Genomic DNA, 26,655 nt, shown 5'->3' with positions numbered 1-26,655 from the left:
TGCCTTTAATCACTGAAAAAATAGTAAGAGTGATACGTAGTAAAAGGTATTGAAGGGATAAAACTTTCCGTTTCACGTGTTGAGGGTAGGTAGGACGGTAGAAATTGATTTTTGTGAGACAAAATTCAAACTCTAGAAGTTGAGTTTTTTTGTTGGACTGAGGGAGTGTCGACGTTTGATGTCGCAATTCTGGTATTTGCATAGTATGGGGATCGTCGGTGCTAGGATATATGCGAGACTGAGGTAAAAGAGATGGAGACGAGGATTTTTATACAGGTTCGGGCCCCTGAATTATCAGTTAATAACCCTACATCCTGTTGGCCGAAGCCGGTATTGCTCTTATTCATGATAATCACACCAGTATAATATTTGGGGTAGCCTATCTAACTGTTGTCGACATGGCGGTCTGACGATCTGACTCGTAGTCGACAACAGGGTAGTCTTCCTCCTCGAATCCGTGCCCAGCGAGATTAGAGATAGCGCTTTCGCCTCTCTTGACAGTATCCGGACACACCGTAGGGGACTAGCCGTGCCTATCTCTGAAGTCGATATCCGGCGTCTTTTCTTGGCGTATATTGGCTTCTGTTGTTCCGTAGATTGTGGTGTATGTTGATTAAGGTGGTCGTCGATTGTCCGTGGCCCCTCTCCTCCTAAGGGGCCTTGTATTTATACTCATAGGTGTCCCCTTGTCCAAGTAGAACTAGGGAAACCAATATGGATACAATCCGAGCAGTCCTTGTCGTTTTCATGTAGAACTCTGGTTGTCTTTCCTTATCCGGAACTCTCTCCATATCTGAAGTCAGTTTCCGTATAAGACATGGTATGTGGTGGGTCCTGCCGAGATTTAGTCGACTACTATTAGGTATGTGGTATCCATAACCATGACAGTAGCCCCCGACTTCAATGCAAATGAACGAATTCATATTCTCGACCGCTAACCATGGAGTAACTGTTATCGAGCTCAAGTGACCGTTCTCGGTGAGTTCAGAGATAACGTTAGACTTCCTTTGTCAGCCTAGTGCGGGCACCTAAAGGGTTTGTCTGAGTCAATCTCCGACATCAACCAAGAAAGTACATAGTGTACGACTAAGTCTCCCGTCTTGCTGTAATCGAAAATTTGGATTGAAGTCAAGAAATTTTATCTCGGCGGGTACACCATCTCTTCATTCCGTATTCCTTGTCGAGATCCAGCAACCGTTCTCGAGCGATCGAGAAGGCGTACAGTCTGCGACGGAGCCTTGTCAACATTTGTCGTACTCGCCTTAGTCGATCTTGGTGTAGAACCATAGAGACATGAAGCCTTCGTCAATGTCGAATAGAATTTTCCTGAAATCAATACTCAGAAAAGAATATTAGATAGAAATAGCCCCCGAGCGAACACTCAAAGGGTAACATGTTATAATATGTATGGAAAACCGAAAATGAATTAGACTTACAGACCAATGTTTTGTGTATGAGCGTCTACTCTTTTACCGACTTCGATCAGTCAGTTTGTTGAGTTATACACTCTCCCTAGCCCCCAGCCTTGTCATCAGAGAATCGTTCTCGGAAGATAAGGCTCTTGGACCTTTGACCTGCCTCGGTTGAACAAGCATTGATCCTAACCCCCAGCCGTGAAGTTGGAAAATCCATTTCCGATTACACAGCTTGGTTAATACGCATAGCGAGAACTCTTACACGACCAGATCTTACATGGTCTTTCGTCTCTGAAAGATCCGACAAGGCCTTATCGGCTCTGGGCGTCCCCAGCCGAAGTTCCCTTAGGTTCCTCGGAGGCCTTGTCAAGACGGCGTAAAGGGACAGTAGGATAGGTTTCAACGCTAAGTGTTGTCGTGGTAAGGGATCTCTGGGTAAAACACTTGGCGATCTTGTGTACCTGATATCAACTTTGTTGAAGCAGGGGTAATGGGAGAATCGCTACACCTCTGGTCGAGGACCAGGTAGTAGTCGTAACTCGACCACTTGAAGTGGAAATAGTGGGAGAATCGCTACACCGCTGGTCGAGGACCAGGCAGTAGTCGTAACTCGACCACTTGAAGTGGAAATAGTGGGAGAATCGCTACACCGCTGGTCGAGGACCAGGCAGTAGTCGTAACTCGACCACTTGAAGTGGAAGTAGTGGGAGAAACGCTACATCGCTGATCGAGGACCAGGCAGTAGTCGTAACTCGACCACTTGAAGTGGAAGTAGTGGGAGAAACGCTACATCGCTGGTCGAGGAACAGGCAGTAGTCGTAACTCGACCACTTAAAGTGAGGTGAGAGAGATCACTACGTCTTACTGGTTCAAGAACCAGGAGTAGGAGTTTCTTAATCACCTATAGGGGCGCTAAAGTTGGTTCATTACATGTGCATATCATGTGGCCAGCATGACTCACATACAGTGGAGGACCCAGAAAATCGATTCGTTGGTGTCATAACATGTCTATCGGTGTCATAGTATGTTAATTATACTTAATTCATAGTGTTATAATATATAGATAAACAATTTCGCTATAGGTTTTGCCGAAAGTCGTCGGTGTCGCCTGACACCGCTCATACTACTGTAGATCCGCCCCTGCTCACATACCCAACTTATAGCATATCCGGATGTCCGCTCGCAATCATGTCGGGTGATCAAGCCGACGACGTTCGCGAGAATTATCCGTTAACAACCTTTTCTCGAGTAGTCCAGCCATGGCCGGTGCTATGAGATAGGTCGTCGACCTTTGTTGCTAAGTTGGGTGCGACGACTCCGCATTTGTCGAGAATGTTCTCGATAGTGGGGTGTACTCGACTACAACATACTCGAGTGCTCAATTGTTCCTGAAAAATATTTTCTAGAAGGCAAGACATATAGCAGAGAATATCGAGTATGTACTCAAAAACTGCATGGATCTTCTAATATTATCAAGATATAACGAGCAGATGTAAATATCAGGCATTATGTAAACCGTAAACAAGCATGATTTATACAGAAGATAACAGAGCGAGCCCCCAGCGTTAGACCGTAGTTGGTTTAACGTCGGAAACATCTGCGCAATAGATATTGTATAAAAAACATGCTCTAGGTAAACATAATAGTAGATCAATTTGAAAAACCAATCTACCAATTACCTTATTGCGTACTCGTTCGACATCACATGATCTAACATCTTTTGGTACGCCGCGTATCTTGAGGCTTGGATGATCTCGATAGACCGAGTTGTCGATGACGATGATGGTTCCGATTTGGTCGGAAGATGCACTTCAGTTGGGTTAGATCTCCTCACAGCCGAAGTCGTTGAGTAGCTTGTTGTTGGAGAATCCATCTCTTGAACCCATCTCGTCGAAATCCTGAAGCACCAAAGTCCCCATACCTAGCACGCCACTGTCGACATATGATGTCGCAATTCTGGTATTTGCATAGTATGGGGATCGTCGGTGCTAGGATTATGCGAGACTGAGGTAAAAGAGACGGAGACGAGGATTTTTATACAGGTTCGGGCTCCTGAATTGTCAGGTAATAACCCTACATCCTGTTGGCCGAAGCCGGTATTGCTCTTATTCATGATAATCACACCAGTACAATATTTGGGGTAGCCTATCTAACTGTTATCGACATGGCGGTCTGACGATCTGACTCGTAGTCGACAACAGGGTAGTCTTCCTCCTTGAATCCGTGCCCAGCGAGATCAGAGATAGCGCTTTCGCCTCTCCTGATAGTATCTGGAGACACCGTAGGGGACTAGCCATGCCTATCTCTGAAGTCAATATCCGGCGTCTTGTCTTGGCGTATATTGGCTTCTGTTGTTCCGTAGATTGTGGTGGATGTTGATTAAGGTGGTCGTCGATTGTCCGTGGCCCCTCTCCTCCTAAGGGGCCTTGTATTTATACCCATAGGTGTCCCCTTGTCCAAGTAGAACTAGGGAAACCAATATGGATACAATACGAGCAGTCCTTGTCGTTTCCATGTAGAACTCTGGTTGTCTTTCTTTATCCGGAACTCCCTCCATATCTGAAGTCAGTTTCCGTATAAGACATGGTATGTGGTGGGTCCTGCCGAGATTTAGTCGACTACTATTAGGTATGTGGTATCCATAACCATGACAGGGAGTATCTATTATTCTATTAGGTGCAGTGGTTAATTTACAAATAAGCTAGGATCACGCTGCATCTACTCCCTCCATCCCAAAATATAGCAACTTTTGGTTGGATAGGATCCTGTCCAGATTCGTAGTTTTAGGATACGTCGCATCCAACTAAAAGTTGCTATATTTTGGGATGGAGGGAGTAGCTGATAAACTTCTGATGGATTGCCAAGACTGCTACTACTAGTCAAGTATTGTTGATTCCGCAAGATAAATTTGAAGATTTAATTCGAGCATGTTACTTCAGCATTTACCTATAACCCAGCAACTCGTGCCTAACGGCTAAGAACATGTACAATAGCATACTATTAGCCAGCTATAAACATATTTTTATGAGATAAAAGAAGGGAGAAAAAAGCAGCGGGCTATAAATTTGTAGCCAACTATAACGCGGACTCCAAGACACAATGTGTGTATGACAGGTGGGACCATATATTAGTACTATATTAAGTTACTATTATATGAATTGACTATTAAATTGGCTAGATGAATTGGAGTTAGTAGTGAGCTATACTATTAAACTTGCTCTAACGACTTGGGAAAGGAGTTAAACCCTGGTTCGGAACCCCTGGTTCTCAACACTAAGTGTTCGCACGGAAAACGGAGCAGTAATTAGCGGGTGATTAATAAAGTATTTTTAATTTTTTTAAAAAAATGGATTAATTTGATTTTTTTAAGTAACTTTCATATGAAAACTTTTTGAAAAAAACGTACAGTTTAACAGTTTGAAAAAGCATGCATGCGGAAAACGAGGGAGATGGGTTTGAAAAGAGTTAAGAGAACACCACCTTGCCAACCGACATGATCTCGCTGCGATTCGATCCCAGAGCAGCTCCTCCCTTTTGTGGATGCATGCGTACTCGATATTCTTCCTGAGAGCAAGTTCAATAGTATAGGCAACTACTAGCTCCAATTCATTTATAGCCAATCTAATAGTTTATTCATACAATATTACATATTACACTATTAATATCTGGTCCCACCTGTCATTCACATAGTCTACTGCTTTTCTCTTTTCTCATTTATCTTTTTAAAATATATTTGCAGCTGCTCTGATACTGCGAAGAGAGAACAGATACGGACCGAGGATGCAGAGCAGTGACACTGGACTCTACAGGTGTCTAGAGCCTCCCCTCCGCTGGCCGGTACGTGTTTCCTCCGCGCCTCGGTCGATGGGATCCCATTTTCGACGCGTGGTCGTCGCCGATCCGTGAGATTTCGCTGTACACGCTTACGACTGGTACGCCGGCCGTAGTATTCGATTCGATCGCAACGGCGGCGCGCGTTGCGAAAGGGAAACGGAAAAGGAAAAGGCGGATTCGCTAGATTAACATGGCGCGATGCTGCGATCGACGAGCCCAACGTCCCCAACCCACGATCGGCGGGGGCGCGCAAATTGGCAAATCCAACTGATCTACCTTTTTTTTTCTCGCTGACCTAATGGGCCTTCCTTTCCGGTGCGGGAGCAATTCTAGAGACCGTGACGGCCGACTGGGCCGTTGAGTGCCAGCATTCCAGGCTTCCAGCAGGCTTCTTGCCGCTGTTCCCTCCTCTTCACAACGTTGCATATCACACGGTCCATCGTATCGCTTAAGCCGAGTGGTATATTTGTAAATGGAAAATAATTTATGAATAAAATTTTTATAGACGTGTTTTTAGCGATATAAAAATAAATGCTGAAAAATAAACTTCGATGTGAAAAAACCATAAAATCAATTTAAAAAATTTAAGGCTCAGTGAAAAGATAAGCATAAGCATAAGTGAAAAGATGAGGCTCAGTGTGCACACAAGTAGATGTCTCAAATAAACACCATGACAAAACACAACCCTCAACTAGAGGCGGAGACAGAAAATAGTATAAGTGGAGGCCAAGGATCTACCGCTCAGGTAGACTTAGAAGTGTGTCAAGGATGCATTTGCCCCCATTCGCTGCAAAATTGAGTGGGTGCCCCACTTGTTACACTCTAGATCCGCCCATGCATGTTCATGTCTTGTTCTTCTTTACTTTTTGCGTCTAGTTAATCATTCATGATATGTTTGATAAACTTCTGAATTGTAAGACTACTTATGCCAGTCAAGTACTATTGATTGTTGCAAATGACAAAGATGACTTCAGAAATTTAATAGCATGCTATTACTTAACTTTTGCTATTTTTTTTTGTTGTGTGCATATGTTCTATAGGAGCTTGCAGCGAATTCAGAGCTGTGCCCTTTTCTGTTCCCAACAACGAAATAGTTTGTTAGAAAAAGACCACAAAATAAAATCTGCAGCAGTAATCTCAGTTGATTGCACGCAGTTGCATCCTTACATGCATGAAACATTGATCCCTTCCACATTAGAGGTACTACTACTTGCAGAAAATGGAGCACACATACACAATGCATGACATACAACCACACTAAGCACTCGCAAATTAACTACCTAGAAATGGCACAAATCACGCAATTAGAGACATAACAAGTGGCAGGTACTCTAGCTCTCACATGGGAGGGCCCCTTTGCCCTTCCCATGGACTGGTACTCACTGCTGATTAACAGCAACAGTAAAAAATCACCATACATCAGGTCAATTCCAGACAGGAATTAAGCTTTTAGAGACTTGATCAGCTGATGGTACGATTAATCTAGCAGTTAGCACGATAAGATGGGCCGGACCAGACTGGGCTAGACCTAGACTTGGATAAAAGGCTGATACGGGCTTTGGACGGTAGCCCGGGCCGCGAGGGCGGCCCGGAGCTTCATGTCCTTGAGGGCAGGGTCTTCAAGGAGCAGCACCTTGTCCTTGTCCCTCACACCAACCATGTGGAGGTGGTCACTGTCCTCTCTCTCCTTGCCCCTGAACAGCAGCCTCTGCTCCCTGGGCTCCAGCCCTGTCACTATAGACACTACTGTCTTCAGCTCACCTGCACAAAATGCAACATCGCATGTTTAGATCTCGATGATCAATCCAAACCAGCACAACAATTAGGATTAATTTTGGTGTTGTTCTAACAAAGAAACAAACAAACTAATGTTTTGTACGTAGCAAATGAAATGCAGGAAGGTTCAGGTCAGGTTCCTTCACATCATGTGTGCTGTTGGCAGGGAAGGTAGACGGCCGCCATCTGTGATCAATATTCAGACATGTCCACGCCATTTTCTGTGTTTTCTATTGCAAGAACACCACCATAACCTCTAGTATTCTGGGCTATGGAGTTGCTGGGAAGGAGAAGGTAACAGTACACGGTACTGCCTGTTCTCTTGTCAGTTTTTTTTTTTTTTTTGATTTATGAAGCTGGTGACTGACCATGCTAGTTTTCTAATGGACACATGTGTTTTATGTGATATATCTATGTGGTAAGTAAAACTCAAGAGCTCACAAGGGTCACTTGGGAGAAGCGTTTGGTAGAACGAGTGAATTTTAGTGTGTAAACACCACAAGAGGGTGAATGGTTTATAGTTCTCGTCAGAGATTCGGAGCTGCACTTCACTTTCAGAAGTTAGTATATCAGAAGGCATTTAGGTAGTACTACAAAACTAAATTCGAACGAAAATAAACTAGGAGTGATATTATGCATATGGCATCAATATCTAAAATCAAAAGCAACTGAACTAGCAGCATCCTTTTACTGATGCATTGCTCTGCAAACTGAACTATGTTGACGTGCTACACGGCAAGTCGGCAACAACTGAACTGTGCAAAAGGAGTGCCATTGTGCATGCCACCCTTCAGTCCTCAAGCCTTTATCGTGCTTACAAAAGAACTTGGAGAATATCCATGCGTGCTTCTTTTAACACAAAAAAGGAACCATGACCGTATCAACTTTTGAAAGGAAAGAGAAAAGAACTCAAAACTTACAAACTTTTCTGCAAACTTTGCAAAGATGAGAAAATTCAATTTTTAGTTTGATCAAGGACAGGAAACTGTACTAAACAATCAACATGATACTCACCAAAAGTGCAGGTAGCCCCAATGGAGACATCGTGCCAGGAGAACCCGGTGGCCACCCTGACGGTGATCACCTCCACGCCGCCTCTCCCGTCCCTCTTCTGCACCAGCATCCCTCCCGGCCTCACCTCCCACTCTATCTCCCCGCTGCCGCCGCCGCCGCTCCGGCCACCGACATCGCCGTCGCTGCTGCTGCTGCTACTGCTACTGCTGTCAGTGCTGCCCTTGGAGGAGCTCCTCCTGAACAGCCTCTTGGAGTACCTCAGCTTGATCATTGTCACACAGCCCGGTCAGAGAGACTCAATTCGCTCAGCTGAAAGGGCTCGGTTCTTGCAACAATTGGCGGGCGCAGCTGGTGATCGGTGTGGCCGTGGAAGGAGAGCTCGGTGGGTGGGGGGTGTATATACAGGAAGCGAAGGCGAAGGGAGAGCCATGGGCGTGGGAAAGGACAAAGCTTTAGAAGCGTGCGGCTGTTTGTCAAAGGCGCCAATGAGGGGGACACTGGGACAGCCGATCCTCGCAAAGTCCAAAGATGGAACAGGTTGTGCTGCTACACAGAGCCATACAGCTCGCTCGACAGCTTCCATGAAAGTATGGAACCACGGGGCTGACATGAGGGCCCGACGCCATTTCATGTTTCAGACTTATCAGCTGTACTAGTATTTCTCTATTACCTTAAAAATGGAGCCATTATTTTTCTTCCCAACCATTGCACTTCTCTCACTCAAAAGAAAAGGAAACCTGCCTGTAGGAAAACTCACAAAAAAACGAGACGTTCCCACACGAAATTGATCAAAAAAAGATGAAAAAACTAAACCCCGTAAAACCATTTGACCATCTTTCTTTAAACGATGCTTTGGTGCTCTCTACTCATAATATTATACTATCAATATTATTAGAGATAAATTAATAATTTACTAATATAATAATGATGAGTTACTTTGTTATTTATTTTTTTCCCCTAGCTAAATCGATCTGCGATCATCCATTGCGCTTGCATCACTCATATTTCATCAAAAAAAGCAAAAAAAAGAAAAAAAGTTTAATCACTTCTAAATAACGATTATACCCTCCATACCTTTTTTTTTCTAATAATAATGTCCCACCACGTTTCTACTACCGTTAACTGGGGGATGGTATAAATAGATCTGTATCCTTCAATAAAATGAGATCTAACGGTTCAGATTGATTTCTACTACTAGTTAGAGAGCACCCTAGTGAGGCTATCTTTGGTTGTGTTCGGTGGAGCGGTTCCTAACAGTAACAGTGATCACGAAAAATGGAGCGGTCCATTAGCATATGATTAATTAAGTATTAGCTAATTTTTTTTAAAAAAATTGAATCAATATGTTTTTTAAGCAACTTTCATATATAAACTTTTTTAAAAAAAACACACCGTTTAGCAGTTTGAAAAACGTGCATGCGAAAAACGAGAGAGGAGAGTTGGGAAAACGTGTCGAGCACACCCTTTATCATGTCCCGTTGCAATATATGGGCATGACACTAGCAGTAGTAAGTAAACGAGTGAAAGAAAAATGATATACATATATAGCTCCATCACTTTTCAGTAGATTAAAAGGGTAGAGCGCCAAACATTATCTCAGTCTGATTGAAGGACATTTATCAAAATTCGTGTCAATTTTACCACTGTCCATACAACTTGGAAAGGAGTTTGGCATTTTTGGTTGGGGCATTGCTGGGTAAAGTGGGTGAAAAGGCCTGGGAGTTGCATAGACCACACGGGCAAAGCATGGACAGGAACAAAGAATCTCGCATGCAAAACGCAATCACATGGGAGTTGGCAAAACGCATGTCCGGCTAGCCTAGCCTAGCTAGCTAAGGTAATCTCCTTTTCCAAGCACGATAATTAGGGCGGTCGGGCGGGTTAGGCCATGAACCTACTTTGGCTATTCTAAATCGCCGCGGCTGATCGCAAGTTTTCCGGCTCATGTCTCGCGTCTGCTCATACACAGGAGAAAAAAGATGATGATAATCATGGGGTCATAGCCTGATGATTAGTTGTTCTTGATGTGTTCTGTACGTGCGTTGATTGTTAGTACTAATTAGCATTGTTAATTAATCGAAGGTGTAGTACTAAATGTTTGGTTTAATTTCAGCTTTTTTGGGGGGCTGAAGTGGTGGTTGAGGGCATACGTGGGGCTTGGAATGTTTAGTTTAGGGCTTGGGTTTTGGAGTTTGTCTGAAACATCTGAAATAGATTAGGTTCGTCTTTTTCGTGATACAGGTGTACTATTTTGATCCTTGTGTGACAATAATACACGTATAGATATAGGCTGGCTAGCACTGAGAAAAAATATGATCAAAATTTTCTTTTATGAGTCAACTTGATTCCCAATTAATAATTAGTCATTGACACCAAAAAAGAGACGAAAATATGCTTAATCAAAGTGTTTCACACAATAGAAAATCATCTCTATCCATACTTTTCTTTTCTAGAACAAATATAAACTAATTGGATAAAAAAAGCGTAAAATGATTGGTGGATTAGACTCCTTTTCTTTCCTAGGGATTTGTATTAAAAAATACAACACCATGTTTTGACCATATTGCACTATGTATCACCATTTGATAAACAGAAAATATTTCTCGCTCTTATTCAAGTAGAAATATAAATGGAAAAAAAAATCAAGGGGCATTCAGAAAAACTTAAATTTCCAATACAACATTTCATCTACCTACTACTCTTTCAGAAGTACATTTTATATGTTTGCCCATGATTATGGATTAAATAATTCCGAACTTGTCAAAATTATTGGTTCTAATAAAAAAAAAATTTAGTTCACTACATGTGAAACATTTACTGATTTGAATGTATGAGCAAAATTTTTGGATTAATTTGGTTAATGTGCCAAACTCCGATCTAAAAAGAAAAACAGTTTATAGAGAAGGATAAAACTATAACCAATCTGTATCCTAAAGATAATTAAGACTCCATGCTGAGTCATCAAATTGATGACAAGTCCTAATTATGAAGTTAGCTAGCCGACATTAGATGCTGAGTCATCTAATCATGAAGTTACCATCTCCTGATCCCTGATTAGCTCCGGAGAACTTCACCCAGATGCTAGACGAACGTGTGCAGGATATAACTAAGGGAGAATGCTTAATCCTCTTGTCCTGATCGCCTGGGAATCTCTCCATTTTTCTGAAGCTAATTAAGCCTGCCTCTCCCGGTGCCACGCAGCCTCGGAACCCACATGCAAAACCCTCGCCTTGGATTGAGATTCCCCGTCGCATGTGCGCGGCGACGATCTTGCCTGCTCATCTGGTCGACCGATCCCATGCGAGGCGTACGTGCGGTGCGGTGTTCAGACTCTCACCGATTCACAGACCCATGTGAGATACATGTTCGTTAGAGACGACGAGGAGTAGATGAAAACTTGAGGATGTGAAGATGATTGGTTAGGTACAGTGTTTGGTGTGGATGTGTATAGATTTTGTTTTACACGCTCGGCGTAGGTTCACCAGAGAACTTTGCTCATTGCTCGTGCGGCTGGACCCTTTGACAGATTAGGTGTGAGCGTGTGTGTGGACAGTAAAAGTTCAGAAAAGGCATGCTACAATGCTTGCAGAATTCGGACTTCAGGAACACAGAATCTGAAACAAGAAAATGCAGAGGTGAACTTAAAAAACAAAAGGGTAAATACATGCTGAACTACTCGAAATCCAGAGAAAGAAATTTGCGAGAAAATGGGGGGAGAAAAAACGAAAGGCAAATAACGACGAAAACGACTTGGACGGGGCGAGGCGACAGGTACGCGTGGCACGGCTGCTTTCCAAGTCTCCTTCCTGCAAGAATCCTTCCTCGATCAGTCGAGCCCGATCAACCACTCGCCATCCGTTTGTTTGGCGCCGAATCGACGAAAAATATCCGCACGCCTGCCAATCCCGCCACGTTCTTGCGGCCCAGCCATCCATCCAATCCTCCCTCCCCCCCCCCCCCCCCCCCTTCCTGCACGATTCGCGCGGATTTCCGCAGCGGCAAACATTCGTTCGATCGATTGACCGATCGGCCATGGCGGCCATGGTGGCGTCCACGGCGACCTCCTTCTCCTACCACAAGGTGAGCGCGTCGTTTCCGCAGACGATTTATTGTTCAGTTCATGCCGCCATCGTGGTTCGTGGCGAACTAAACCATCTGATCAACGCTACTCGATTCAGCCGCGATTCGCGGTGGAGTGCAGGAAGAAGGACCGGGACCGGGACAGGGACAGGGAGCGGCCGGAGCGGGAGAAGGAGCACAAGTACCCGTTCAAGGTCGTCGAGATCACGCCGCCGCCGCGGTGCCTCGGCGTCCGCTGCTTCCCCACCGTACGTCGTCTCTGCAATCCCCTGCCTCTGCCTCGTCCTGAATTCTGAATTCTCTTATGCATGGGTCATGGGTGCATTGCATATGCACAAGCCTGATCATACCACGATAGATACGCTTGAATTGAATTCGCTCGTTAACAAGAACAAAAGGGGAAATGCGTATGCACAATGCACAAGCCTGATCATAAAAAAACATTCAAATCGTTGCTTAAATTCGAGAATGAAAAAACGTATCTGACTTATCTAAAAAAAAAACGTATCTGGATTCTGGAAACGGTTATTAACTGTGGAACAGATTTTTCCTGTGACAAATGGTGTAGCATTGTTCCAGAATTCAGTGCACCACAATTTCGGTTGCAGAGTCACGGTCTGCTCCCAGTGTATAAATTCGATCCTAAATATTCTTCGCAGCTTTTGGAGAAATACAGATTGCGTCAGTCTACTAGTTAAATTGTAGCACGTAGTAATGCAGTGGTTTTTCATTAAGGGGAAAAAAAGGACACGTTCTTTGACAACTTACTGAAGTGTTTCCAGCACTGCGAGAACAAAAAAATAATTTAGGGTTTATTTGGTTCACAGGATTTTTAAATCATAGGAAAAAAAAAGATAAAGAGTAAAGGATTAGAATGCCACAAATCCTTATAAAATTCTCGAAGAGCTCTCATCTCATACTAAAAAAACATATAAAACAGGATTGTAAGAATATAATCCTTAGGAATTTGGTAGGATTTATTCCTAAACAACTAATAATGCATATAGAAAAAACCTAAGGTTTCAATTCATAAAATAATCATTTGTAAATTCTTTAAACCGAATGAACCCTTACAGTGTTTTCTGAAGTGATCACTGACTGGTTATGCTATTGTTGTAACTTCAAGAACAACAATTTAGCACCCGTTTTTTCGAAAAAAAAAACAATTCAGCACCCGTGCGCAGCTAGGACCATCAACAACTAGCCTCCATGCTATCCTTTTCTTTTTAGATAATAGTGATATATCCTACTCTAGTTGTGTTTTTGTTTGTAAACCTTGTTTTAGTAGTTTTTTTTTAGAAATCACCGGAGGAAAGAGCTCCCTCACTTGAATTTTCCATTGATAATACTCCCTCCGTTTCACAATGTAAGTCATTTTAACATTTCCCACATTCATATTAATGTTAATGAATCTAAACATATATATTTATCTAGATTCATTAATATCAATATGAATATGGGAAATGCTAGAATGACTTACATTGTGAAACGGAGAAAGTAACGAGTTTGAGGTTACGTAGGGCGCCGTAGCGATAAGGTCGCGCCATTACCTATTTTAAAGATATAAGAAACGGGAGAAAGCTTGTTTTTCAAGCAGATATAACATATCTACCAACGTTGTTCATTCGTTCAGCCCAGAGGCTAGCATGATCGATGCAGCGGCGAAGCAAACGGCGTAGGCAGGGTTGTTCATTCTTAAAAGTCACCTCATGCCTATGGTTCCAAAGGCACATAAGCATAGCAGGAAGAAGCTGTGTAGATGAGCAGCCGGTAGGGTAGTATTCCCTCTGTTTCACAGTGTAAGACTTTCTAGCATTACCCATATACTTATAGATGTTAATGAATCTAAACACATACTATATATATATATATCTAGATTCATTAACATCTAAATAAATATAAGTAATGCTAGAAAGTTCTACATTGTGAAACGGAGGAAGTAGACAAGTTTAACCTCGCCAAGGTCCTGATGATGTCTGTGAAGCCTGTTTTAGCAGTTTTAACCTTGCAAGACAACGAACTCTTTTCCTGCTGGAAAGTCGAAGCAACGTAATTTGGTACTACTACCATCAAGAATCTCTGCCAGATAGCCATCATACATGCACGAAAGCGCTGTCAGATTGTCAAAGTAATTCCCTCGAGAATAAAAAGATTGTCAAAGCCAAGCCGAGTGCCTCCCATTGTTCTAGATACCAAGACCCGACTTTCCAACGGGGAAACAAAAAATTATGCTGCTTTTCCTCCTCCTTGCGTGCCAGCTATCACCGTTGAACTGATACATTGTCATGCTGACATGGTTCTTCAAAACAAAAACCAGAAAAAAAAAGAAAAAAGGAAGAAAAAAAAAGAGTATATGGCCGGTGGTTGTTGGCAGATTATGTATTGTTGCTGTGAATTTTAATGCTATCTCGTGTGATGAAGCGGTGTTTACGTTGGTGCGTGATGACGGTGCAGAACATCCACTGCGGGGAGAGCGTGACGATCGAAGGGCAGGCGTACACGGTGTCTGCGGTGACGCACCGGTACCAGCTGCGCAAGGGGCGCTACGAGCCCAGCGAGAAGCGCCTCGACGTCCTCTCCACCGGCAGATACCTCCTCAACCTCTACCTCGACGGCCTCCTCGACAAGTCCTGATCTGATTAGATTATGCATCTAATCTACTACTACTCCAGTATTTACATGAGCATACCAGTACAATTAATTAAACATCGATCAACTTCTTTTTTTTGTCATGAGAGATGTGTATATATGTATCTGTAAGTAAGCACTGGCACTGTAATCGCCAACACCTGTGTGATGGACCAAGGATGGCGTGCTCTGGATGGATTCAGAGGCGGAGCAACAGAAAGAGACTAAATTAGTTTGTTCACTGCTCTGCTGTTCTGCAACGAGGAGTGAATCGATCGATCGATTGCACGCATGGTGCCAGAGTTGTGACGATGTTAATGGCACGCGTGCTTCGCCTCATTCATATCCCTGTACTTCCGATGACACGTCGACGCTCTTGTGTGTTGTGTTGATCATGACGAGGTAGGTAAGGTAGCTAGCTATAGCTTGCCAAGCCGTATGGGTCGAGATAAACACTTAACAAAGCGTGAAGGATTAGTATCTTACTAATAGGCAACCTTAAGCAGATTCCATGTGAATGACTGATCAGCCAGCACAGTAGTTAGCATATGACAAGTGACAACATGCAAGACTGTGAGATTTATGACCAGTGAAACCTGGGGCGGTTTTGCTCACGGACAAAATCAGCAGAAAGCGGCTTTGCCCACCAACGGACGGCCCGGATGCGTCCGTCGCGGTGACGGACGCCTTTACGCTACGTGCGCCCCATCTGGGAGGGGTGCCACGTGGGCCGAACACGACGACGTGGCCGCGTCAGCCCCCTCACGCCCGTCCATCCCCGTTGCTCTCTCCACCTGGATTACGTGAACCGCGTCCATACGCCGCCCCACCTCGCGCGGGCCGTCCGTTCCACGCGCCCATCCACTCACCGGTCCATGCACCCGGTCTACTCAAAACCAACTCCCCGACCGACCCCCCGCTCGCTACACGGCACCGACGTACCACCACTGACAGGTGGGCCCGCGAGGGACAAGAGGTGTCTCTAATCCCGCGAGTATTTAAGTGCGCGTAGCGATCTCTCAGTTCACACAGTGCTACTGCTTGATGAGAAATAAGAAAATAGAGAAAAAAAATGGGTGGAAAAGATTAGCTTAATACAGCGCGGTAAAAGTAATTAGAGGCAGATAGTAATAAGTGAGAGAGACGGGAGGCAAAAAAAAAAAGATAAAATAAAAACTCTCCCTTCTCGTCTCCGCTCGCGTCCCCCGTTGCGTTGGCCCCCCTCTCTCTTCGCCTCGCCCCCGCGCGGCCGCACCGCTCGCCTGAGATCCGCGTCGGCGCTCGCCGTCTCCGCCTCCGATCTCCACAGGTGTGTTCGTCTGCTCATCCCGTCCGATTCGTCATCGTATGCTTCGTTTTTGGTTTTGCTTAATTTTTTTGTTTTTTGTTTTTGTGGCTGTGGTGATCTGATTGATTGAGGGTGTGGGCGTGCGTGGTGGTGTTGCAGGGCGGGCGGAGGAGACCGCATAGGTGGGGGGGAGATGGCGGCGGAGGAGGGGGCGAGGTCGCCGACGAGGATGCTGGCGGAGGGGCACCTGCGGGTGGCCACCGGCGGGGGCGCGCCGGCCGACGGCGGGATCGCCGTCCGCCACCTCCCACACCACCACGCATCTAAGAGAGGTGACTGGGCTCGATCCCTGTGTGCGCGCCTGTGCATGTCTTATCCATTTTCTGTACCACTGAATTATGTCATGGTGTGAGATTTTCGTTGGAGAATTCGGACCGGGCAGGTTTGGTTTCACTGTTCTTAGGGTTACTTGAGGTTATGGCCTCTAGAGGGTGATATGGTGCGTAGCAAGAGGTGAGGGATGTGATTCGTCTTTAGGGTTGTTAGATGCTATACATGCTAATGGATAGGCTTGGCTGCTTGAAGCACAGCGTTTAGTAAATAAGAGTGTCTAACTGTTGATGGGTTTGATGTCCATGGAGACATCAGGCATGGAGTCATGCCAACAAGAAGTAGTACACTGGTATTTCTTATGCTATTTAGTATTGTAGGCTCTGTAGTGCAGTTTAGAATGGCGGGAAGAACAAGAGGCGTAGGAATGGCGGGAAGAGCAAAAGGCGTTCATTTGAACTCTGTTTGTTTGTCGGTATATCCGTGACTGTTTCTAGCAGTTCTAGGTTGTACTGTTCTTGTCTGTAACCGCTGAAACCCTAATTTCAATAAGGTGGAAAATCAAATTCCGACAAAGTTGTGAAATGTCCAAAAAAGACGTTTACCGGTTTTTATTGGAAGCTAGTTCCTGCTTTCCTATGTTTGTTTGCGCACGCATTTAGCCATTTACTGGTTTCGATCTAGGTGACGCAAATACTGTCCTTGCACCTCATGTTTGGTTGGTATTGTAGTTACGTTATTGGAAGGGCTATGCTTGAGTTTAAAGCTGCCAAAACCGGCCGTTGGTGACCGTTTCTAATAATTTCAGTTGCCTGGAATCCAAATCCTTATGGGCTCAGAAAAGTTAGGTCCTACCACGCTTTTAATCCATGCAATTAACATGCATTTGTCGCTTTCGATATAGTATGATACGAGGCCATGATTGGTCAGTATTTATGTGTATCTGTTCAGAGGGGCTTAATATTCATTTTAAAGCTGCCTAAAGCACAAGCTCCAAACCTCCAACCAAGCTCATTTTTTCTAATTTTTAGCAGAAATGATCATGTGCCATTTACTGAGAAAGTCAAACCATATGCACCTGGTTTACACTGGATTGGGTTGTGTGTCATTGCTATGATTATGTGTGGTCTAGTTCTCAAATAATCAGGTTATTTCCTTAATATAGCTGTTTAGGAAGTTATTTATTGTGTGAAGAATTTGTTTTTAGTAGGGCATATCTGTCCTTGCTTTGGCATCTGTTATACATAGCTGTTGTTGACTTTATCCTTCATTATTACACAACCCTGCCTTGGGAATCTGAATTGTGGACATCTAAATTGCCATCAAGTTATTGGTAGCTGCAGTATGAGTTGAGAATGATTTTACATCTATTAAGGTCTTAAGGTTATCAGTATGTTGGGCCATGGTGTTTTGGCCTGTGAAGGCTGTTAGTGTTGGATACAATAGGAAACACTTGGTAGACTTGCTTGATGTTATGGACAAAATGAAGGAAACGTAGATTTCATTTTTTTTTATTCTTGATCTTTTACATAGTGGGTAATCAGCGCAATAATTGTACTTAATCTTTGTAAGGCATACGCTGTTCATTTATGGTACTACTTGTACCACGTGACTCTTATAGTCTATATTGATTTTGTTGTTTTTGTTTATACTGCTTTAGAAGGTGCTGGTGGGAAAAATGAACAATACAACCTTGAGGATGTAGATTCTGTACCATCTAAGATGTCGAACAAACTAGTTAATGGGAACAATAAGGTTTGATCTCGCTGCTCCTATAATTTTGCTTTTTTTTTTCTTTGTTGGTTTGGCACTAATTTATTTTGTTGGTTTGACACTAATTTATCAATAACTCACTGGTATTGTAGGTTCCTGCTACATTAGATGACTATAAAAGGCTTTTAGTTCCTGTAATTGAGGAGTACTTTAGTACAGGAGATGTGGAACTGGCAGCTTCTGAGTTAAGGAGTCTTGGATCTGATCAGTTCCACAGTTACTTTATCAAGAAGCTCATATCCATGGCAATGGATCGTCATGACAAAGAAAAAGAAATGGCGTCAATTCTGTTGTCTGCGTTGTATGCGGATCTACTAGGCTCTTCCAAGATGAGTGAAGGTTTTATGATGCTTCTTGAGTCAACAGAAGATCTATCTGTCGACATACCGGATGCTATTGATGTCTTGTCTGTTTTTGTTGCTCGTGCTGTTGTGGATGAAATACTGCCTCCTGTTTTCCTCACTCGAGCCAGAGCACTGCTTCCTGAATTTTCTAAAGGTATTGAAGTTCTGCAAGTTTCTGAGAAAAGCTACTTGTCAGCCCCCCATCATGCTGAGCTAGTTGAGCGCAAGTGGGGTGGGAGCACTCACTTTACTGTGGAAGAGGCGAAAAGGAGAATCCAGGATATTCTGAAGGAGTATATTGAGAGTGGAGATATTGATGAAGCTTTTAGGTGTATAAGGGAGCTGGGCCTTCCATTTTTCCATCATGAGGTTGTTAAACGCGCTCTCACCTTGAGCATGGAGAATCTGTCATCACAGCCATTAATCCTGAAGCTGTTGAAGGAATCAACTGCAGGTTGCCTGATCAGTTCTAATCAAATGTCTAAGGGTTTTTGTCGGCTAGCAGAGAGTATTGATGATCTGAGCCTTGATATTCCTTCTGCCAAGATTCTCTTTGACAAGCTGGTTCTGACTGCTACATCTGAAGGATGGCTTGATGCTTCATTCACTACATCTTCTGCCCCTAATGAAGATATGCGAAATGCAAGTGGTGAAAAGATCAAGCATTTCAAAGAAGAATCTGGACACATAATCCAAGAGTATTTTCTCTCAGATGATGTCCCAGAACTCATTATAAGCCTTCAAGAGCTTTCTGCCCCAGAGTACAATCCTATCTTCCTCAAGAAGCTTATCACCCTCGCTATGGACAGAAAGAATAGGGAGAAGGAGATGGCTTCTGCCCTGCTTTCTTCACTCAGCTTGGAACTTTTCTCCACTGATGACATCATGAAGGGATTCATATTGCTCCTGCAGTCAGCAGAAGACACTGCCCTCGACATTGTGGATGCTCCCAGTGAACTTGCCCTCTTCCTTGCCAGGGCAGTTATTGATGAAGTTCTGATTCCACTGAATTTGGATGAGATCGGTAACAGGCTTCGCCCTAACAGCAGTGGTAGTCAAACTGTCCAGATGGCTCGTGCCCTTCTTGCTGCTCGCCACTCTGGTGAGAGGATACTGCGTTGCTGGGGTGGCGGCACTGGCTGGGCTGTAGAAGATGCGAAGGACAAGATCGCAAAGCTCCTTGAAGAATACAATACTGGCGGTGACTTGGGGGAGGCTTGCCAATGCATCCGTGACCTTGGAATGCCCTTCTTCAACCATGAAGTGGTGAAGAAAGCGCTTGTTATGGCAATGGAGAAGGAGAATGAAGCAAGGATCTTGGCTCTGCTACAGGAGTGCTTCGGTGAGGGGCTGATAACAATCAACCAGATGACATTAGGCTTCACTCGCGTCAAGGAAGGCCTCGATGATCTGATCCTCGACATCCCAAATGCACAGGAGAAGTTTGGAGCATATGTGGATCTCGCAACTGAACGTGGATGGCTGCTTCCACCCTTCGCCTAGGCGGTTAAACTTGATGAATCTTCTCAATGTACATCTCCACCCCTGCTGTCTTTAGCACCATACCAAAAGTTTTCCTGTTCCTAGTGTACTTGTTGTGTTACCGTATACCGGAGGATGATAGGTTGGTTGGCCGTGTTGGTACTTGTTGAGGTAGTGTTCATCATTGGTTTGGTTTGGGAGTTTATGCCCTGGGAGAGTTATGAATAACCATATCGTTTCAGGTTATGACATGCTATGCAATGAACAATAGAGCTGTTCATGACCAGTGGAATTTTTGTAATTAGCTGGCGATGGGCTTCCAGCTTCTGAAGCTCCGTCATTGTGAATGTGCTTGCCCATCTTTGCTGCTTAAATTTCAATTGCTCTAGGATACTTTTATATATCATCATCTGCCACATATCCATCCTCTTTTTTTTTGTTTTGTTTAGCCTGCTTAGGAGGATACTATTAGAGTCCATCTTTTTTTTTTGTTTAGCCTGCTTAGGGGGATACTATTAAAGACGATGACAGTTGACAGCACTGTCTGCCTTTGATGACATTGAAATCGGTGTCAGCATGCATGGCACAAATTACAGGTATACCCATACTGCACTTCTCTTGGATGAAAGATTCTGCCTATACACATCACATTCATATTTGCTTCCTCCTGTCAATTACACATCGCATTCCATTTCATTCTCACAGTACAAATAAGAACTGTTTCACCTCGAGCTACCTCCTCCGTCCTAAAATATATTAATTTAGAATTGAACATTTCATATTGTTATAAGTTTGGATAAGGGTATGTTTAAATTCGTAAAGTACTAAGTAGTATATTTTAGGAGAAGGAGGGAGTATTAGAGACGACTGAGACGAGTGTTTACACGAGTCAGAAAACTGTTCTCTGGGGGATAAAACAAGCAGAACACTGCAGCAGCATCCAGCTGAGAAGTATCGGACCTAATTAGGTGGGCCTAAACACAGTAAGGGCCCGTGCTAGCTAAGGCCCAAGACACTCTCCGGCCCATCCATCCCTCCGCGCGATCCTACCGCCTGCACGAATCACGAGGCAGAAAGGCGCGGGACATACCGGCCGAAGGCGACTAAACCTAGCAAACCAAACCCCCACCTCCCACCTCCCCGGAGCCGCCGCGCCGCCGCCGGAGCGAGCCAGTGAGCGATGGCCGGGACGGGCGGAAGAACCGGCGAGCCGGAGGCCACCGGAGTGGAGGCAGCCTCCGCCCCAGAGCGCTCCGAATCCAGCCGATGCATGCCGTTCGAGGACTGCGTCGCCGGCATCAAGTCGTCTCTCAAAAGTACGAGCGCGCCGCCGTATGTGTGTTTGCTTGCCGTCGATGTCTTCCAATTTTTGTTCTTCTTCTTTTTGTCCTGTCAAGAGTTCCTCATCCGCGCCGTGAACGAATCCAGATCCGACGGTGCGGTTCCTGATGGAGCGGATGGATAAGGCCGGCTGCCCGATGCCGCCGGGGATGATCACGGCGAGGAACTGCGGGACTGCCGATAAGAATGGTTCCTACGGTTCCCGGATAGGGGTATGCGTCTCTTCCCCCTCTCCTTCCCTTTTACTTCGTATTATCCTTTTTCAAAGAATCGCGGGAGGGCGGCGTCTGATGAAAAGGCGTGGGAATTGATGGGACTTTGTTCTGGCGATCTGCATTGCCTAAATGATTGGAGGTTTGGAGCTAGGGAGAGAGAGTGTATACGTGTTGTTGGGGAGGCGTCTAAAGTTGAACTAATATTTTCTTCAGTTGTTTGGTATTGGGAATACTGAAAAAGTGTTCGCTATACTCTGCTGTTTTATGTAGCTAGATGGAGTTCATCTTTGAATATGCAAGTATGTTAGGTTCAAATTTGTACCTCGTTTTAAAAACAGTTACAACGAGGCCCCTGATTGCTGTAATCGATGTGGGTTATTGTTCATCAAAACCTGTTAGGGTTTTCGATGGGTTCATCAGTTGGATTGCCGTGTTACTTAAACAGTTACTAACACACCAGTTCACTCAAAAATTTCGGTACCAGCATAGCATTATCTCCATGTAGTATGGTATTCTTTTACTAGTAGAACATCGGCCGAATCCTCACTTGACCCTGATTGTGGCAACCTAGGTCTCAATAGTTATTTATTCCTAATCTAGATTCCTTGTAAAAAAGAGAATTCTTGTCTTCATTGTTTTTTCATGATTGGCTTTAAATCTGCTCTAGGTTCTATTTCAAGTTATCTGTCAACAAGACTTTTCCTAATATTGCAACTGTTTATGTCCAGATAACGGTTTGCTGTGAAGAAATACGATATAAAGATGAGATAACTCAGCTATTAATTCACGAATTAATACATGCCTATGATGATTGTGTTGTCAAGGACATGGATTGGAAGAACTGTGCTCACCATGCTTGCTCCGAGGTAATAAATTCTTACCATGTAAGTTCTACTTATTGTCTATTTGGTATGCTAACGTTACGCACAAATTTTATGCTCGCTTACGAGTTATTACAGTAATAATCGACAGTGCATTTTGTTGTTAGATTCGAGCTAACCACCTTAGTGGTGACTGCCATTATAAACGTGAATTGTTGCGTGGCTTCATGAAGATGAGGGGGCATGAGCAAGTAAGTATTTTCACTGTAATTGAGCTTATGCCAGAGTCTTCAAACATGAAACCTTATCTAGTTTAGTGTCCTTTTCTGTTGTTAAGTGCATTCACATGTTTGCCTACCCAGTTCAGACGAAACTTGCAATGGTATGAGTTTGTTGGCCGTGTTTTGAGTTTCCGATGGTTACCTGAGTATTTGAAGCTAATTAACTGTAATATGTGTGTATTTCAAAGGTACAAAGCATTGTGCATAGTCTCTTTGGATCACCAATAATCACTCTAAAGCTACATTTGTCAGCAACGCTACTATTGACATCATCCAGATTTTTTGCTGCTCCTAATTTTGATGTTCCAAATCTCTATAAGTGAAAGATTAATCTCAAAACGCCACATGATTGATCCACATAATGAAGAAATCAGACAATTCAGTAAAAGAAAAAATAAAGAGATGAAAAAGATAACCATCAGACAAAAATAGTAAAGCAAAGGGGACACGAGGAGGGTTTGAGAAGGGGGAAAAAGAAAAAGGAAAAAAAATGACCGACTTCGGCGATGCCACATCGCTTCTCCTCTATGCTCTCCGACTCCACCGCTGCTTAAGTGCTTCCACCCCATGCCTCCCCCGCCACTGTGGACCTAAATCCATAATTGGGGATCTAGAAGGCGGAGTTGGGAAGGACGAGAAGGAGATGGTGATGTAGAGGATGATGTAATGGCACTGCGGGTAATGGTGTGTGAAAGGACAGAAAGTCACGCAGGCCTCACGCCATCCCACCACCAACCCATCCAGGACGCCGCCGCTGTCCTCATTGGAGAACACACTAGCCAGTCAATTAGAGAATAGCAGGAACCAGGGAGCAATTGGAAAGCCAATTGGAAAGCCGGAGTTGCATACCGAAGACTCAAAGGTGGTGAAAGGCTGGGGATGATCCACCCCGGCCATCACCTAGCCAGATCTGTCCATCAATGACACCTCGAGCTAAAGAGGAGGCGGCGATTCCAGCGGACAGCTGCCGCGGAGACATTGTCGGAGGCCAGCCAAGAGGCCCAAGGCAACTGACATGGAAAGTGCAACGGCGTGATGAGAGCTGGTGCGAGTTGTGCGATGTTATTAGGAAGAGAGGGAGGGAGAGGGACTGGACAAGTTCAGCTGTCAGCCCTAGGTCAGGCCAACTGGGCCAAGTCAGGCGACAGCTCCTTGACTTGGACCAGGAAGCTAGGCCGAATGTGCCTAGAGTCCAAAATGACAATTTAGAATAAAAAAATTAGGAAAGAAGAAAACATAAGAAAAAGAAAATAATCATGTACAATTACAATACATTTTATTTCTTTTCTACATCCACCCATGGTTTATGTTCCCCATAGACATGACCTTTTTTACATCTCTCCTATTTTTTGAAACCCATGTATTAACCTTATTACAAACTACATGTAACACACATTCAACGGATAAGGAGGTATTAGTCGCGCGAACTTGCAACAATATAAACTAGTATTAAGAATGAGGTAGCAAGAATGGGAGACCATGGATCTATTATCAGGAGCTTGCCATTTAGCCAGTAACTTGTACAATTCTAATGTGATTAAATGTAGGATATCCAGAAGAAATATGGTCCCTAACTGCTATGATTTGAAGATAATCTAACAATACTGTTGTTAACTTATGAAATTCTAAAGTAAACTTGATTTGAGTGAGCATAAGTCTCCTTTTTTTCAGCGACGTGTGTAACATGTGCACACTTGCTAAACCCTACATGAATTTATGTACGTTCTGACATTTTCTGCATTTCTGAAGGAATGTGTTAAACGGCGGGCTCTGATGTCTCTCAGGAACAACCCACACTGTTCAGGGACAGCTGCAAAAGATGCAGTTGAGGCTGTATGGAGTATATGCTACAATGATACACGCCCATTTGATAGGGCTCCATGATATTATTGGCAACATTACAAGAAGCCATGAATTAAGATTGTGCACCCCTGCTGGGGATAATTTTGTTCCCCTTCAGTCAATTGTAGTTAAGCAAAGAACTTATTTTTTTGCTGGAGCAAAGCTGTATTAGGCTATAAGTCATGACTCGAGTTCATGAACATTGTAGTGAATTAGCTCATATGATGATTCTATTATCTTTTGCATTACATAGTTGGACAAAGTATAATAAGCTCCTAGAAAAGACTTGTGCCATGGGTTACTTCTTCATGAGGTAAACGCTACTGTCTTGTTCGAGGTGTTTCTGTTTTTGCTTCTCTTCTGAAATTCAAAACATGTGTAAATGCGTACTGCGCTTGTTTTGTTTCCACTTTTCTTCTTGTAGGTCGATGTTAGCCCAGGTACAGTGACTTAAGTAAGGTGGTGTTTGGGAAGGAGGCTCTCACAAAAATTTTAAAGCCTGTTTGGTTTCTACCCTGAGCTACTTGCCTGAGCAAAAGTGGCGCCTGAGAGTTCCCTGAAATTTTGGTGCCTGTTGCCTGATGGCCATGGGGCATCCTTGAGTAGGTTCTGTTTGGTTGAAGTCCTGAAACTAAACGTGCCTGAGGAAAATTAGTAGGCGCAAAACAGTGTGCTTTGAGTAAAAAAGTGTTTATAACACTTCCCATTAGACAGCATTAATCTATAGATCATTCCTTCTGATTGGAAACCCTAAAAAAAGGTTTCTTCTTACGACGATGGTGAATCCAGCAAGGAGGCGGTGGTGGTTTGCATCAACGCGTATTCTCGGCAGGCATTACGGCGGTGATTATCAACCGATGCTGCCGCCTGGAGCTCAGCCCACCTATTTTGGTCGCCTGGACGAGGCTAATTGCACACCTGAGATGGATTAGGCTAGGCAGGTGGAAAGGGCCCTCAGGGCAACAACCAAACAAGGTTCAGGCAAGGCTCGGGCTCCTCTTCCATCAGGCAAGTTCTCCTCAGGGCAGCAACCAAACAGGTTTGTGAGAGGGACTAGAGTTTAGTCCCTCCTTTCTAAACACCACCTAAGATGCATATTATCTTCATTAGCCTTGATGTGCATGCAGCTCTTGTTTAGCATGGTCGAGGTGAGCTAGTTATATACTCCCTCCGTTTCACAATGTAAGTCATTCTAGCATTTCCCACATTTATATATAAATGTGGGAAATGCTAGAATGACTTACATTGTGAAACGGTATAAATGTGGGAAATGCTAGAATGACTTACATTGTGAAACGGAGGGAGTATGTCGAATACTTCACTAGTATAATATAGGAAATGGTCGCGGCATCATCATGCTATTATGTAATTGACAATCTCGATCGCTATCTCATCTACTTTCGCAAAGCATATCCACAGGCAGCAACGAAATGTCTGCTCCAACTAAAGACAACTTCAGCACGGCCAATTCAAGTAGAATATATGACCCTATCAGCAGCTCTAGCTACCCAATGATGTTGCATTCATCACGAAGCTGTCTATGCATACCGATACTGACGACAAGCTTCAAAAAAGAAAGAAAAGGGTAAGCAAAACGTATCCCAAAACGTTTGTTCCGATAGAAAAGAACAGGATCAAGGTATGATCTATCCTGACCACCACTGTATCTACTTTCACAAACAATCAGGGTACTTAAAGCAGCCGCCGGAGGCAGTAGCACACCCTCCTTTTTCAGCTTAAAAACAGCTCTCAGGACAACCAACCTAAGAGCAAATTTAATAGTGTAGTTAACTACTATCTCCAATTCATCTATAGCCAATCTAGTAGCTCATTCATTCAATAGTTACTTACTACACTATTAATAACTGGTCCCAACTGTCATACACACACTGCGTCTTAGAGTCCGTGCTACAGCTGACTATAAATCTATATCCCGCTGCTCTTCTCTCACCTCATTTATCTCATTAAAATATATTTACAACTGGCTTATAGCCTACTATTGTACCTGCTCTAAGTGCTCACAACTAGCAGCTAGCTAGGTATACATCAATCATTCAATCTAATGGCATTGCGATTTATATACCAGAGTTGCATGACACTGGAATGGCGAATCTTGAGCAAATCCAAGCAGCAATTAACCTACACTCAAGAGGCCATGAGGCTAACTGAAGTAGCTAGAACAATGAATGTG

The 26,655-nt window shown here is 43.9% G+C and overlaps 4 protein-coding genes across 7 annotated transcripts; 3 read left to right on the top strand and 1 right to left on the bottom strand.

The window, feature by feature from the left end:
* Positions 1-6,373: 6,373 nt before the first annotated feature.
* LOC4336198 (BAG family molecular chaperone regulator 1) lies at positions 6,374-8,407 on the bottom strand. The gene is made up of 2 exons (XM_015779894.3): positions 8,040-8,407; positions 6,374-7,010 (listed from the first exon to the last, which is right to left on the bottom strand). Exons 1-2 carry the CDS (start codon positions 8,308-8,310, stop codon positions 6,778-6,780), a joined length of 504 nt encoding a protein of 167 aa, XP_015635380.1. The 5' UTR covers positions 8,311-8,407; the 3' UTR covers positions 6,374-6,777.
* A 3,456-nt stretch (positions 8,408-11,863) lies between these two features.
* LOC4336197 (uncharacterized) lies at positions 11,864-14,988 on the top strand. The gene is made up of 3 exons (XM_015779893.2): positions 11,864-12,119; positions 12,218-12,367; positions 14,574-14,988. The coding sequence occupies exons 1-3, from the start codon at positions 12,072-12,074 to the stop codon at positions 14,751-14,753; spliced, it is 378 nt and encodes a 125-aa protein (XP_015635379.1). The 5' UTR covers positions 11,864-12,071; the 3' UTR covers positions 14,754-14,988.
* Positions 14,989-15,945: 957 nt separating this feature from the next.
* LOC4336196 (MA3 DOMAIN-CONTAINING TRANSLATION REGULATORY FACTOR 1) lies at positions 15,946-20,365 on the top strand. Of its 2 annotated transcripts, none has more exons than XM_015779892.3 (4): positions 15,946-16,056; positions 16,195-16,367; positions 18,029-18,120; positions 18,231-20,365. In XM_015779892.3, the coding sequence occupies exons 2-4, from the start codon at positions 16,229-16,231 to the stop codon at positions 19,983-19,985; spliced, it is 1,986 nt and encodes a 661-aa protein (XP_015635378.1). In that variant the 5' UTR covers positions 15,946-16,056; positions 16,195-16,228; the 3' UTR covers positions 19,986-20,365. The 2 variants fall into 2 exon arrangements, with proteins under 2 accessions (XP_015635378.1, XP_015635377.1); XM_015779891.3 differs by having other exon boundaries at positions 18,026-18,120.
* A 700-nt stretch (positions 20,366-21,065) lies between these two features.
* On the top strand, positions 21,066-24,806 carry LOC4336195 (mitochondrial inner membrane protease ATP23). Of its 3 annotated transcripts, none has more exons than XM_015779889.3 (5): positions 21,066-21,280; positions 21,393-21,517; positions 22,249-22,386; positions 22,509-22,592; positions 24,372-24,806. In XM_015779889.3, the coding sequence occupies exons 1-5, from the start codon at positions 21,145-21,147 to the stop codon at positions 24,504-24,506; spliced, it is 618 nt and encodes a 205-aa protein (XP_015635375.1). In that variant the 5' UTR covers positions 21,066-21,144; the 3' UTR covers positions 24,507-24,806. The 3 variants fall into 3 exon arrangements, with proteins under 3 accessions (XP_015635375.1, XP_015635374.1, XP_066165523.1); XM_015779888.3 differs by having other exon boundaries at positions 22,249-22,404; XM_066309426.1 differs by having other exon boundaries at positions 21,066-21,300.
* Positions 24,807-26,655: the final 1,849 nt, after the last annotated feature.

The sequence above is a fragment of the Oryza sativa genome, chromosome 4 (genome assembly GCF_034140825.1).
Source record: "Oryza sativa Japonica Group chromosome 4, ASM3414082v1".
NCBI classification, from domain to species: Eukaryota; Viridiplantae; Streptophyta; class Magnoliopsida; order Poales; family Poaceae; genus Oryza; species Oryza sativa.
The sequence above is the reverse complement of the archived record's forward strand: the minus strand, read 5'-3'. Positions and strand labels throughout refer to the sequence as shown.